Genomic DNA, 14,726 nt, shown 5'->3' on the forward strand with positions numbered 1-14,726 from the left:
GGGCGCCCCATTTGGTCCGTGTGGGTGTGGGGGAATACTGGGCCAGCCGGGCCCATTGGTCTGTGGGGGGAGATATGGGTCCAGCTGGGCCCATTGGTCGGCGGGGGGGCGGATAGCAGGCCAGCCGGGCCCATTGGTCTGAGCCAGTTGCGGGGGGGCACCACACTCGCTTGGCCTATGGAGGGGCTGGGGGACCCGGGGTGCGCGGGTTGGCTGCAGGCTGGGCCCCGGGCCCCTCAGTGCCTGATCCCCGTCTCCCCCGCAGCCACCTTCGACAAGAAGTACAAAGCCGCCTACGCCAAGGTGGCCAGCAGCCTGGGCAAGGAGGAGCTGACACGGCGGCGGGCACAGCCACCCAGCTCCAAGGCCATCGACTGCCGCCGGAGCTTCGGCGCCACCCTGGAGTGCTAATGCCAGGCCGCCCGGGAGCCCAGGACCCCTCCCCCCAGGAAGGAATTTGGGGACTGAACTGGGTTTCGGGGGGGGGGGAGCAGCTCCACGGCAGGCGGGGGGCAGGGCATAGCTGATACCAAACCATATGCCACCCCCACTTCCCCCGGGGGTTCTTCTGGGAGCCGGGGGGCAGCACTTGGTGCCCTCTGAGCCGAGGCAGAGTTAAGTGGGACCTGGAGAGCCCCTGCTGCCCCCGGCACTTCAGCCAGTCCTGCCCCTGGGGGCCGTAGCTCTACGTTGCCCCCCCTGCCCCACGGGCTGGGAGGAGAAGCAGGGGCAGCTGCTGCCCAGCCATAGGGCAAAGAAGTGGGGGGCTGGTCGGGCAGGGCCGAGATCCTGCTCTGGGCATAGCCCAGCCCCTCCTGTGCCGACTGGACTGGGGCCTTCGAGGCCCTGCTGACGGCAGCTCTCAGCGGCTGCCTGTGCTGGAGGGATGGGAGGGGCCCCAGCACCCACGGGTATGTCTGGGGGGTCGGCACTGCTCAGCCCCGCTGGTGGCTCCCCCCAGACCCCGGTGCTGTTTGGAGCCAGACACTGGTAGTGAACCGGCCCCGCAGACGGGTGAGCATCCGTCCAGCCCACGGCTCCTGCATCCCCAGAGCTCTCTCTGTTTTTGGACACTGTCCTGGGGGGGGTCCCCCGGGGCACGGCCCCTCCTCCAGGGCAGTTGGTGGTTGGTTTTTTTTAACGTCAGTGTTAATATATTTTGTAATTTATTTATTCTCCCCGTGGCCGCCGTTAGCTTGTGCTGTAACCGCTGTGCTGGTGAGCGGGTGCCATGCAAGCCGGGCCCCACGACCCCCCACGTGCCCCCTGCTGGACACCCTGGGCTGCCGTGGGGCTGGGTCATTGTGCACTCCCCATCTCACTCACGCCTGCCCGGGAAGCTGTTTCTCTCCCCCCTGTGGCTGGGAAAGGGGCAGTAGGCACTGAGGGGGAGGGGATGCTGGGGGCTCCCCATGCGCTGGTGCCTGTGCCCCCCCATCTCTGGGGTTCAAACTGTGCAATAGGGCGTCACCCCTCCCCGACCCCTTTGTTTCGTTTGGGTTTTTGTTGGGTCTGTAAATAAAACCGCTTCAGTATTTTCTCTGCCTCATGGTGTAGGGGTGTGTGTGTGGGGTGGGGGGGGTTGCAAGGAGGCAGCCTCAGCCCCTCTCCCTCACTCATCTGTTTCTGCCCTGCCCCTTCCCCGGCTCTGAGTGGCCGAGAGGAGCCCCCATGGCCGAAGTGGGGTGTGGTGGCAAGGGGCAGCGCAGGTCTGGGCTGGGCCTGCCCCCCCCACCAGCATCTGATTGGCTGCCTTCCCCACTATCCTGCCTCCCTGGGCAGAGCAGCCAATCAGAGCGGCAGCAGTGTGAGGCTGAGCTGGGAGGAGTTTGGGGGAGCAGCAGGAGCCAGGCAGGGAGGGTGGAGCAGAGCCCGTGTTCGCAGCGGGGGGATCCCGGGGGCTGCCGGGGGCGGGGAGCTGGGCGCTCCATGCCCCAGGCTGCGTGTGCAGATCCCAGCTGGGTCCTGCCGGCACCTGCCTGGGGGAGCGGCAGGGCTGTGATCGTCACCCCTGCTGTGGGGCGGGGGCTCAGACACCCTGAAAAACCAGGCACGGGCCCTTACCAGCATCTCATGAGCTCTGGGGCCTAACTCAGGGCTTGGTGAGACCGCCCCCCTCCCCTCTGTCCAGCTGGAGGCATCCAGTACCACGGGGAGCCCCAGGCCCCCCTCAGCGCTCGTCCCATCTCCCCTCCCTGGGGCTTTGCCCGGGCACCTCTGACTCCCAGCAGGTGCCTCCCATCACCCCGGCTTGGAGCGGCCTGGCCCCCATCCTGTTCTCACAGCCCCTGCTTGGCAGAGGCCCGCAGCCTGAGCAGTGCAGAGCCCGTCCCAGCCCCACAGCGAGGGGCGCATGTGCTGAGAGCTCGCGGGGCTCTGCAGCGAGGTTCACAGCACCAACAGCCGTACAGGCCCCGGCATGTTAGAGCTGCTGCGCTCTGGCCGGGTTGTGTCTCCGAGCCCGGCTGGCTCCTTTCGCGGCTCCAGGACTGGCCGAACCTCTCTTCTACTGCCAGGTGAGAGCCACTCCCTCCCCGTGCAGCCGGCAGGAACCCCAAACCTCCTGCTGCAGCCTCCCTTTGCAGTGCCACAGGCTAGTCCTGGGTTGGGGCTGGGGCGGCCCTGCCCTGCCCTGCCCAGCCGCCTCCTCGCCCTGCTCGCTGGTGGCTTCCGCCAAGGAAGGAAGCTGGGGCCTGTGTGTACAATTGACCCCTTGTGTGCAGGCCGCCCCAGTCCCCCTCGCTGCTCCCTGCAGGCTGCACCCTCTGCATCTCCGGCCTCACAGCAGCCGCTCACAGAGGAGGTCTGTCCAGGAGGCCGGCATGAGCTAATCACTGCCGCCCTGGGCACCCCCGGGCACCCCCGCTGGCGGCAACACACGGCCATGCCATGGGGCAGGCTCCATCCATCCGGCACTTGCGCTGCAGAGGACGCACCGAGCAGCAGCGGGGCCGGGGGCTGCAAACAGAGCGGGTGCCCTGCCCGGGGTCAGCCCAACCTGGCTCCTGCTGCCCTGTCATCCACAAGGCTGCCTTATAGAGCAGCTGCCCACGGGCATCCCACCTGCAGTAATGGGCAGGGCCACCTCCATCCGGAGCCCACGTCCCGGCTGTGTGCGGCTCCGCCTGCCCCCAGAGCACGTGGATTGTTAGCCTGAGCTTTGCCCCTAACATGACCCTCTGAGCGTGGTGTGTCACCCCCCCTCCCTTCCTGACCTCCACCCCCAATCAAGACTTTAAAAACAACCTTTGAGTAGAACATAGCCCGTGTTTTTGTGTAGGCCCTACTAGTGTTTTGGGGCTGGTCTGCTGCCCGCCAAGGAGGGACGCACTGGGCCCAGGGGCCTCTGTGGTGCAGGGAGAGCTGAGTGGGGACCCACAGGCTCGAGGCCTGTCCCTAGGCCAATAAAACCTCCCCTCTGAGCGAGCCTCGTGCCGGGGCGGGTGACGCCGGCGTGGCCCTGCAGGCTGGGGCCCTCTCATCCCACGCAGCCCAGCCGCCGGCCGGCCGGAAGCCAAGGGCACCCGTGAGCAGAGTGCTCGCTCTCGTGCTGTATGGCTGCAGGGCATCTGCGCTTCAGCCGGCTGCTGCCACCCCCCCACGCTTTGAAGGGGGACGAGCCGCCCCTGCAAAGCTCCAGCCGAAGCCGGGGGGTGGGGGGGGAGCCACGACCGGCCCCCTCTGCTGTGAACTTTAAACCCTCTTGTTTGAGGAGCCAGCGAGATGGAGGCTGGCAAAGCCTCCCTGCTGTTGTGTGACCCCCCCCAGCCTGCCTGGCCTCCGGGGCGTCTCCTCCCCAGACTGCCCCGAGCGAGCGCGCAGCCTGGCAGGAGATCAAACGCGGGGGCCAAGAGGAGAGCAATTCCCGGGGCTGTGACGTGCCGCCACCGGTCCCCGCGCCCGGAAACCAGACTCTCCGGCTTGGGAACTCCAGCCTCCCCCGGGACGGCCGCTTCGCTTCAGCGCCCCACAAATAGCCTCGGGGGGGAAGCTATAGGTTACGGCTTGGGTTGTCGTCCCTGCCTGCTTATTGGCTGGACCGTGTACAAGTTACGGGCCTGAGAGAGTCCCGGCCAATCGAAGAGCCCTGCGTCTGCACCAGGGTGCTTGTCAATCACCTGCGGTTAGCCAATGAGGTGGGAGAGGGGCTAATAAACCATCGATCATGGACAAGGAAGGCTAGAGTGTTGGCTTGGCTCCATTTCTCTCCCTTGGCAGCCATCTTGAATTCTGGCATCAGGCTCCCAGGCCCGGGCCACATGTTTTTACGTTCAGCAGTTCTGTGGTTTTCTGTGACGCTATTTCCCGAGGCGGCTGCACGCAGAGGGCAAACTCTGAGTCGTTCCCGGGGCCCAGCTTCTGGCATCCACGAGAGCTGTGCCACCCCCCCGAACTCGGCAGCGCACGCGGCCTCTGGCCCATCGGCTTGCGACGGGAAATTCCCTCTCACCAAAAGAATGAAAAAGGAGCTGCCCTAACCGACGGCTGCCATGTCAAAGGAGAAAGGGGCCCGGCAGCGCCGTCACCAGCGAATCGCTGTGTGCGTGGGGCGGACACACCTGGGATCGCGGCTGCTAGCAGGGAGACTGATCAACCTGGAGCTGGTGTGACGTATTCCAGGCCGGCGAAGCCAACGGCCGACTCCCCCTGCTTCCAGCAGCGGCCAGGCGTACCGTTCTCCGGGTCCCACGGAGCTGGAAGGGGGAATTCCGCTGAGCCACCACGGTGATGTTTACACCCTGGTGCCGTTGTAACCAAGCAGAGTTGGTGTCGCAGGCCTGGGCTGCTGTGATGCGACCGCACGGCGGTGCCGCCACCGAGCCTCTGGCACCAGGCGCTGTGCACAGCGAACAGAGAAGCCAACAGTCCTAGGGGGTGTCTTCACAGCACAGTTCGCGCAAACTGCGAGTTTGGTGGATTTTTAAGCTGTCCCGGCAGGGTGGGCGGGCTGCTGCTCCACGGCTGCCACGGCTGAAGTGAGGAACGCAGGAGGGGACTCGGTTTACCTCTGAGACAAGTAGAGACAGACAGACCGACGGGAGGGGGAGCTGCAAGGAAACAGTGAGGCAATATTGGCTGACAGCGGTCACGCTGCGAGCAGGGCTGTACCGCATCCACGGAACAGTCACGTCGCATCAAAGTGCCCTCAGGCAGCCATGGGACGTTGGTGCATTGAAAAACAGCGAGGCAACGTTGTGCCAAAATATGGAGTGCGATGCCATGGGGCAGCAGGACACCTGGATTCTGCGGCGCAGCGTGACACTGCTGGGATGGAATATCATTCCCTCGGGCTGCAGTGCAATGCACGGGGAAGACCATGGGTGGCGGGTACCATAGGCTGGGGGAGGCTGTGCCTCCCCAAACAGCCAGGCATGGCCCTGCCCACGCTCTGCCCCCAGGCCTCCTGCTTCCGCTCTGTGGCCTGGCTCCAGGGGCTGGGGCCACACTGCCCTCCCTCCCGGCGCTCCGGGGCGGGGGGTCCTAGCCTGGGGTGGGGGCCAGTGGCTGTGCGGGGGTGGTGGTGGATGAGGCAGAGCCTTGGGCAGAAGGGGTGGGGCTGGGGGCTAGGCTCCCCAAGCCGGCAGTTCATGTGCCACCCATGGGGAAGACCTCGTTTTAGGCTCCGGCTGTGCTGTGACCAGGGAGTGTTCTGATGTTCATAATTCTCATTGTTACCTGGTGCTTTGCTGACCTTTCGTTGTGAGTATATAAGATCAACCATAGTGGGGCAGAGCGATGGGCCAGCTACCACCATCCTGTCTTCTGAGCATGGCCGCTGCCAGGTGCTTCACGGGGAAGGAACAGAACAGGGCGATTATCCAGTGATCCATCCCCTGTCGTCCACTTCCAGCTTCTGGAGTTGGAAGTTCAGGGACACCTGGAGCATGGGGTTGCATCCCTGACTGCCTTGACTTACAGCCATTGATGGACGTATTCTCCATGACTTACCTCGTTCTTTGTGCGTTGTAGCCACCCGTTGTGTCAGCTCTTGTACTCTGACGTAAGTGCTGCATGGCCAGGACTGTGGGTCTGTTCTGTGTGTGCACAACATCTGGCACCACGGGCCCCGATCCCTGTCTAGGGCCCCTAGTTGCTACCACAGTGCAAACAATGAATGTTAAAGGGGATAATTCACAATCTCACTGTCAGGCCTGGGGGAATCTGAAACGTTATCCTCAGGAACAGCATGAAAACATGCTGCCTCCCTGTGCCAGCTCCATGCCCCTGCATCCCCTGCGCACGTTCCAAACACCTCCATGTGGCCCACTCCACATGTGGGTGCAGCCCATCCAAATGCCATGTGCCCCAGTGTTCCTCTACACCCCCCACTTTTCCCCTTGGCTCCCAGAGCTGTGTGAGGGGCAGCCCCAAGAGTCATCAGATGTGGCGCCCGCCCCGAACACTTGGGCCACCAGACCTCGGTGGCACTCCCCCCATCCTCTGCACCACCCTGACCCTGGCACCTCCTCACCCGTGCCATCCTACCCCCCCACACCCCGCCCCCATCACCTGCGCCAACCAGCCCCACGCCCCGCCCCCATCACCCGTGCCATCCTGCCCCCCCACCCCTCCCCCATCACCTGCGCCAACCAGCCCCACGCCCCGCCCCCATCACCCGTGCCATCCTGACCCCCACACTCCTCCCCCATCACCTGCGCCAACCTGCCCCACGCCCCGCCCCATCACCCGTGCCATCCTGACCCCCCACACCCCTCCCCCATCACCTGCGCCAACCTGCCCCACACCCCGCCCCATCACCCGTGCCATCCTGACCCCCCCCTCCCCATCACCTGCGCCAACCTGCCCCACGCCCCGCCCCATCACCCGTGCCATCCTGACCCCCCACACCCCTCCCCATCACCTGCGCCAACCTGCCCCACGCCCTGCCCCCATCACCCGTGCCATCCTGACCCCCACACTCCTCCCCCATCACCTGCGCCAACCTGCCCCACGCCCCGCCCCATCACCCGTGCCATCCTGACCCCCACACTCCTCCCCCATCACCTGCGCCAACCTGCCCCACGCCCCGCCCCATCACCCGTGCCATCCTGACCCCCCACACCCCTCCCCCATCACCTGCGCCAACCTGCCCCACGCCCCGCCCCATCACCCGTGCCATCCTGACCCCCCACACCCCTCCCCATCACCTGCGCCAACCTGCCCCACGCCCTGCCCCCATCACCCGTGCCATCCTGACCCCCCACACCCCTCCCCATCACCTGCGCCAACCTGCCCCACGCCCTGCCCCCATCACCCGTGCCATCCTGACTTCCCACACTCTCCCCCATCACCTGCGCCAACCTGCCCCACGCCCCGCCCCCATCACCTGTGCCATCCTGACCCCCCCACCCCTCCCCATCACCTGTGCCAACCAGCCCCACGCCCCGCCCCCATCACCCGTGCCATCCTGACCCCACCCCTCCCCCATCACCTGCGCCAACCTGCCCCACGCCCCGCCCCCATCACCCGTGCCATCCTGACCCCCCACACCCTCCCCCATCTCCTGCGCCAACCAGCTCCACGCACCGCCCCCATCACCCGTGCCATCCTGAACCCCCACACCCCTCCCCCATCTCCTGCGCCAACCTGCCCCACGCCCCGCCCCCATCACCCGTGCCATCCTGCCCCCCCACGCCCCTCCCAATCACCTGCGCCAACCTGCCCCACGCCCTGCCCCCATCACCCGTGCCATCCTGCCCCCCCACACCCCTCCCCCATCACCTGCGCCAACAAGCCCCACGCCCCGCCCCCATCACCCGTGCCATCCTGCCCCCCACCCCTCCCCCATCACCTGCGCCAACCTGCCCCACGCCCCGCCCCATCACCCGTGCCATCCTGACCCCCACACCCCTCCCCCATCTCCTGCGCCAACCTGCCCCACGCCCTGCCCCCATCACCCATGCCATCCAGACCTCCTACACTCTCCCCCATCACCTGCGCCAACCAGCCCCACGCCCCGCCCCATCACCCGTGCCATCCTGACCCCCACACCCCTCCCACATCACCTGTGCCAGCCAGCCCCACGCCCTGCCCCCATCACCCGTGCCATCCTGACCCCCCACACCCCTCCCCCATCACCTGCGCCAACCTGCCCCACGCCCCGCCCCATCACCCGTGCCATCCTGACCCCCCACACCCCTCCCCCATCACCTGCGCCAACCTGCCCCACGCCCCGCCCCCATCACCTGTGCCATCCTGACCCCCACACCCCTCCCCCATCACCTGCGCCAACCTGCCCCACGCCCCGCCCCCATCACCTGTGCCATCCTGACCCCCCCACCCCTCCCCCATCTCCTGCGCCAACCAGCTCCACGCACCGCCCCCATCACCCGTGCCATCCTGAACCCCCACACCCCTCCCCCATCTCCTGCGCCAACCTGCCCCACGCCCCGCCCCCATCACCTGTGCCATCCTGCCCCCCCACGCCCCTCCCAATCACCGTGCCATCCTGACCCCCCCACCCCTCCCCCATCACCTGCGTCAACCTGCCCCACGCCCCGCCCCATCACCCGTGCCATCCTGACCCCCACACCCCTCCCCCATCTCCTGCGCCAACCAGCTCCACGCCCTGCCCCCATCACCCGTGCCATCCTGAACCCCCACACCCCTCCCCCATCTCCTGCGCCAACCAGCTCCACGCCCCGCCCCATCACCCGTGCCATCCTGACCCCCACACTCCTCCCCCATCACCTGTGCCAACCAGCCCCACACCCCGCCCCATCACCCGTGCCATCCTGACCCCCCCACCCCTCCCCCATCACCTGCGCCAACCTGCCCCACGCCCCGCCCCATCACCCGTGCCATCCTGACCCCCCCCATCACCTGCGCCAACCTGCCCCACGCCCCGCCCCAACACCCGTGCCATCCTGACCCCCCACACCCCTCCCCCATCACCTGCGCCAACCAGCCCCACGCCCCGCCCCCCATCACCCGTGCCATCCTGACCCCCCCACCCCTCCCCCATCACCTGTGCCAACCAGCCCCACGCCCTGCCCCCATCACCCGTGCCATCCTGACCCCCACACCCCTCCCCCATCACCTGCGCCAACCTGCCCCACGCCCCGCCCCCATCACCCGTGCCATCCTGACCCCCACACCCCTCCCCCATCACCTGCGCCAACCAGCCCCACGCCCCGCCCCATCACCCGTGCCATCCTGACCCCCCCCCTCCCCATCACCTGCGCCAACCTGCCCCACGCCCCGCCCCCATCACCCGTGCCATCCTGACCCCCACACCCCTCCCCCATCTCCTGCGCCAACCAGCTCCACGCACCGCCCCATCACCCGTGCCATCCTGACCCCCCCACCCCTCCCCCATCTCCTGCGCCAACCAGCTCCACGCACCGCCCCCATCACCTGTGCCATCCTGACCCCCACACCCCTCCCCCATCACCTGCGCCAACCTGCCCCACGCCCTGCCCCCATCACCTGTGCCATCCTGACCCCCACACTCCTCCCCCATCACCTGCGCCAACCTGCCCCACGCCCCGCCCCATCACCCGTGCCATCCTGACCCCCACACTCCTCCCCCATCACCTGCGCCAACCTGCCCCACGCCCCGCCCCATCACCCGTGCCATCCTGACCCCCCCACCCCTCCCCCATCTCCTGCGCCAACCTGCCCCACGCCCCGCCCCCATCACCCGTGCCATCCTGACCCCCCACGCCCCTCCCAATCACCTGCGCCAACCAGCCCCACGCCCCGCCCCCATCACCCGTGCCATCCTGACCCCCCCACCCCTCCCCCATCACCTGCGCCAACAAGCCCCACGCCCCGCCCCATCACCCGTGCCATCCTGACCCCCACACCCCTCCCCCATCTCCTGCGCCAACCTGCCCCACGCCCCGCCCCATCACCCGTGCCATCCTGACCCCCACACCCCTCCCACATCACCTGTGCCAGCCAGCCCCACGCCCTGCCCCCATCACCCGTGCCATCCTGACCCCCACACCCCTCCCCCATCACCTGCGCCAACCTGCCCCACGCCCCGCCCCCATCACCTGTGCCATCCTGACCCCCCCACCCCTCCCCCATCTCCTGCGCCAACCTGCCCCACGTCGGGGTCCTGGCGTCGCCAGGAATGGAGAATGGGGCCTGTGATGAACCCTCCAGGAATACGTCCCACCAGACTGGGCACCCCTCTCCTGGCGCCCCCGGCCTGGCCTGGGTGCCCAGCACCCACTCTGGTGATGGGGCCTTAGCTGGGTGCCCCCCCCGTGCCCCCCAGGTACAGTGGGGGGGGGGGTTAAAGGGAGGAAGATAATTGGGGTAACCGAGGTACGGTGGCCGCCGTCGCCCAAAACGCCCGAGAAGGGCCAAATTTGCTTTTTGCCCGCCGACATATAATAGAGCCACAGGGTACCCGGATGTCCAGGCTAAGAGATCCATTAAAGGCGCCCCACGGGGCGCTTTTGCCGCCTCCCAGTGGTCGCGGCCGACGCCAATCAACGGTGCCATCAGCCAGTGGGAGCTACAGGGCGGGCGTCGGGGTGTAGCCTCCACTTCGATTGGTCTAGGCTTCCGTCGGTCTGTCGTCTCGACCAACAGGCGTCGTTGCTCAGGTCGGGAGGCGGAGCCGGTGCGGCGGGGCCGCGGCCCAATCAGCATCATTGTTTGTGGTGGTGCCGGCTGCCGCTGGTGTCTGCGGCGCAGCGTCTGCTCCGCCCGCCCGGCCCGGCCTGAGGGGAGCGAGCGGGGCCGCCGCTGCCGGCCGAGGTGAGCGGGGCGAGCGGGGCCGGGGCCGGGGCCGGGGCCGGGGCCGGCGCCGGCTCGGGGGAGCGGGCGGCCCGGCCCGGCGGGACTGGCCGGGGGCGGTTAGGCCGGGCCTGGGGGGAGGGGCAGACGCTGGATTCGGAAAGGGGGGCGGGGGCTGGGGCCGGGGCCGCCTCATGCTGAGGGGGGCGCCCAGCCCCCCCCCCCCCCGGGGAGGAATGGCCCGGCCCGGCCCGGCTGGGCCCCCCCGGGGAGCAGTGACTGGGCTGGGTGAGGAATGGAGCGGGACCACCCCCCCCCCCCGCCGACTCCATTCCGCCCCCCGCACCCCTGGGCGGGCAGCGGGATCCCCTCCCCCACAGCGCGCTCATTGCGAGGCGGGCCGGGCCGGTCCCCCCTTTCTGTGCTGTTGCCATGGCGCCTCCCCGGTGGGGTGCGGGGGTGAGAGCCGGTCGCTTCGCCTCTCCCAGGAAAGCTGGTTGTCATTGCTCACCGGGGCAGGCTGACATGGCGGGGGGGGGTGCTCGTTCTCCTTTGCCTCCTGCTGCCCCGTTCAGGGGGTCTCAGGGAACAGTCCTTATTTTTCTCTCCCTCCCATTGCGTTTCCTTTGGGCTTTCCGCTACTCTCCCGTGTCTGTACGTGGAGTGTCTCTTGAAATCCACCCCCTCCTTGGAAATCTAGGTTCTCTTGCCTGACGCTTTCACCATCCTCGCGCTCCTCATGCTGGTTCCCCACATGGGAAGTGGGAAGGGAGAAGGCAATGTGCCAAGAACACCTCCACACACATGCTTTCGTGCGGTGCATTGAACAGAGAGCCCAGTAATTGCCTTTTCTCCTCCTCTGCCCAGGTACTGCTGCCTCCCCTGTGGGTGGTCTGAGCAGTAATGTCCATGCCCATGTTTCCTGTTTGAGGTGGGGGAAGCTGCGCAACAGAGAGGGTGCACTGAGCTCTTGGCTTCATAGGCCTTCTCAGTCTAGATTTTAGAAAGCCCTGGAAGACTCCCCCTTCCCAAGAAATTCTCATCCTGGGCTTTGGAAATTTGTGTGGTGGTGGTACAGCTCCTCACCCGATTCCCTAGGAGAGGACATTTTATTTGCAAGCAGTTTAAACCACACTGTCGTCCTTCCTGTGCACCTAGTCTAAAACTTCAAGTCTTGGTTTTGAGGCTTTGAGCAGTGGAGTTGGTGGTGTTGTGGGGAGGGGGAATTTAGAAGAAAACGGGGGAGCAAGAGGCATCGTACAAATGCTGGCTTAGTGTTCTGCAGTTTTGCATTCTAGTTGCTTTGCATATCCCCAAAAGAGAATTTTTAGAGCCATGCTTGGATACTGACAGGCTGGGGGTGGAGTGGGGCGTTGGGGTGGGTGGGGGACTGTGCCCTGGTTGAAGATGATGTGGGAGGTTGACTCTTATTTTGCAGCAGTTCTGGAGGGTGGCTGCAACAAACAAGCATTAAGGGGGACAGTGATTTTTAAGGATCATACATGACTGATTGCAGGCAAATGAGTCTATTCTGTCCTCTAACTGTGCATGGAGTAAAGGACTGACGGAGCTCTTTATTAGTCTAGGTGCTTTGGGAAGGCTCCCCTCCCCTGGAAACCCTATTTATCCAAGACAGTTCTGCCTTCTATGTTCTGCTCAAGTGAATAGCATGTTTTGTTTTAAATGGACCGTGTCCTCTGTCATTGGTGACCAAGAGTATTTCAGTTCGAGAATCTTCCTGTAGGTTTTGGTGTTGATTGATAAACTACTTGAGCTTCTTTTAGCCAGGTGGTAAAGGGTGCTGCATGTACCATAGAAACAAAGGTGTTTGGGCTCTATCCACCCTCCGGTCAAAACCATAGTGAAAACATATGTAAACGTGGTTGTAGCACGTTGCACCTAGCACAGCTGAGATCTTGACCTGGACAGCTGTGTAAAGGAAACCCTTGTGTGTATGAGCTTTGATGTAGGCACGTGTTTGGGGTTGATTGCATCCTTGGTCTCCTGGCTGGCTGAGACGTATCAAAAAATGAAGGCCCTAGGTGCTCAGAAGGTCTCTTTGGACTGATGATCTGGTTTCTGACTAGCTAAGGCCTGCAAAACCAGGTGGAACCTCTGCCTCTCTGCTTTCCTGATCACATGGTTGTGTGAAACTGAATGTGACATGCAGCTGACAGGGAGCATCCATCTTTGTGGTACTGTGGTTTGCCTTTACCTAGCATGGTCTGACTTCCTGTTTAGCTGTCTAAATGGTATCTGTGAATTCTGATATTTCACTTGGAACAACTGTTGTTTTTTTGTTAGGCTCCTCAAACAAAAGAGCTGTGGCTCTTCATGTCTCCACTTAAACACTGTTAGGAGCAGCAGGAGGATATGTGATTAAAAGAACGAATTAAATTTAGGTGCTGTTAGAAGTGTCTTGTCTGCCTTTTTGTATCTATGCCAATGTCCTCTTCTGGAGAGGAGACATGGTGCTTGAGAAGAGCTATTTAGAAAATGCACAGTGTTAAGGAAGTGTATTTTCTGGATGCAGTCTCTTGATTTCTTTAATCTGCTTTGCAGTTTAAAAAACTAATGTTTTTTAAAATAAACCTTACCCTCGCATTATTTACGGTTCCTTTTGTTTTTCCTCATTTGCTAACTGGGTGAGGCAGTGTTTACAGCTAGGATAAGACTTTGAACATGTTTCTTTTTAGAAGCCCAGTTTAGGAGAAATGCAAACCTTTGTCTAGCAAGTAGCCCCTCTGCTCCCCAGCTGGTGGGAAGAACCCTGTTGTGTTGCATCCTGACTGAAGGAAAATGAACTTTGGGCCAGCCTAAGCCATGACAGGTTTCCGAGTAACGGCCGTGTTAGTCTGTATTCGCAAAAAGAAAAGGAGTACTTGTGGCACCTGAGAGACTAACCAATTTATTTGAGCAAGTATTCCTTTTCTTTTTCCTAAGCCATGAGGCTCACTGCCACTGGAAGAAGAGAGATGTTTAAATTGTAACCACTGTCAAAATGTCTTTTTTGTTTTAAAAGTTCATGCTTCCAACAGCCCGGCAGACGATGGACTCTTTCATATATTAATAAAAAAAACCATTGGTTCAAAAAGTACTGTTCTACTTTAGGAGTTGCAAGGTGCCATTGAAAGCTGCTCTTATCTAATAAGTATTGAACTTGAAGCTCTGCATCATGTTCATATTGAGGCACAACAGCAAAATATTTCTGTTGAAGGGGGAAAAAAACCACCCCCTGGCTATAAATCTAATCCAAGTGTAAAGCTATCCACCTCTTGCTCACAAAAATTCAACCTATCAGATAATGCCACATGTAGTTGCAGTTTTATAGCATTGGATAAACCCACTCTAAGATGCATAAGAAACTTTTGCACATAACTGCAGTACGTTTTCTTGTGTCGAAACCTTGCTGGTACTTCTGTATGTGCACGTGGAGCGCGTGTGTTCTATTGTCTCCTTTTAATATAACTCTCAGAACACTTCCAGCAATCTCCCTGTAAAAGGGACAGATTCCTGGTTACATCCAAAACAATAAAAGAAACAATCCTACTCTTGTATGTTTGGTCCTTTACCTCAGGTTAGTGCAGAGATGCCCAATGTAAGAGTGCTGGCATTTTGAATAATTTCTCTTGCATGTATATTGCGTACTGTGTCTGCATGGTGTAGCCTTTTGAAACATGCAGGATGATGATTGCCATTCTACAAATGTTCTTAGTTTACATCTGCTCAGTGTGATATACCAAACAATGGCTCTCAGAAAATAAAATGTTGTTGTATTCTTTCCCATATTTCTTGCATTCGCTATTATCTGTGTAACTGTAAGTTGTTACTCCTAATCAGTTTTAAACATCAGCATAATAGTTGGGGATAATTTGGCAATTTAAAAAAAAAACTTGATGAATTTGTTCCTTGCCACCACACACCAAACCTTTTATTGTTTAAGAAGTGTTAGATGAGGCAGTCAGAGAGTCAGTTTCTGTAACACTGGAATAATGGGGTAGCTCTCTATGGCTGTTTCTATACTGACTCTG

At 62.2% G+C, this 14,726-nt stretch overlaps 2 protein-coding genes and 1 long non-coding RNA gene across 19 annotated transcripts in view; 2 read left to right on the forward strand and 1 right to left on the reverse strand.

Annotated features, from left to right (window-relative positions):
* The window catches only part of DENND4B (DENN domain containing 4B), a 20,423-nt gene extending 18,885 nt beyond the window's left edge, over positions 1–1,538 (forward strand). For all 14 annotated transcript variants that reach the window (XM_037882870.2, XM_043535624.1, XM_037882868.2 and 11 more), the window contains one exon: positions 266–1,538. In XM_037882870.2, coding sequence (XP_037738798.1) covers positions 266–411 — 146 coding nt within the window. In that variant the 3' untranslated portion in view covers positions 412–1,538. The remainder of the gene's footprint in view (positions 1–265) is intronic.
* On the reverse strand, positions 1,148–10,361 carry LOC114021306. The gene is made up of 4 exons (XR_005222989.2): positions 10,049–10,361; positions 5,950–6,094; positions 5,677–5,786; positions 1,148–5,048 (listed from the first exon to the last, which is right to left on the reverse strand). It is a non-coding gene; the product is annotated as an uncharacterized LOC114021306 (long non-coding RNA).
* A 207-nt stretch (positions 10,362–10,568) lies between these two features.
* Positions 10,569–14,726, forward strand: part of GATAD2B (GATA zinc finger domain containing 2B) — an 83,827-nt gene continuing 79,669 nt past the window's right edge. Inside the window, exon 1 of one of the 4 annotated variants that reach the window (XM_043535627.1) lies at positions 10,569–10,716. The gene's annotated coding sequence lies outside the window, so the exon portion shown is untranslated. The remainder of the gene's footprint in view (positions 10,717–14,726) is intronic. The other 3 variants (XM_037882639.2, XM_043535626.1, XM_037882638.2) reach the window with 3 other exon arrangements.

The sequence above is a fragment of the Chelonia mydas genome, chromosome 24, assembly GCF_015237465.2.
Source record: "Chelonia mydas isolate rCheMyd1 chromosome 24, rCheMyd1.pri.v2, whole genome shotgun sequence".
In the NCBI taxonomy this organism is placed as follows: domain Eukaryota; kingdom Metazoa; phylum Chordata; order Testudines; family Cheloniidae; genus Chelonia; species Chelonia mydas.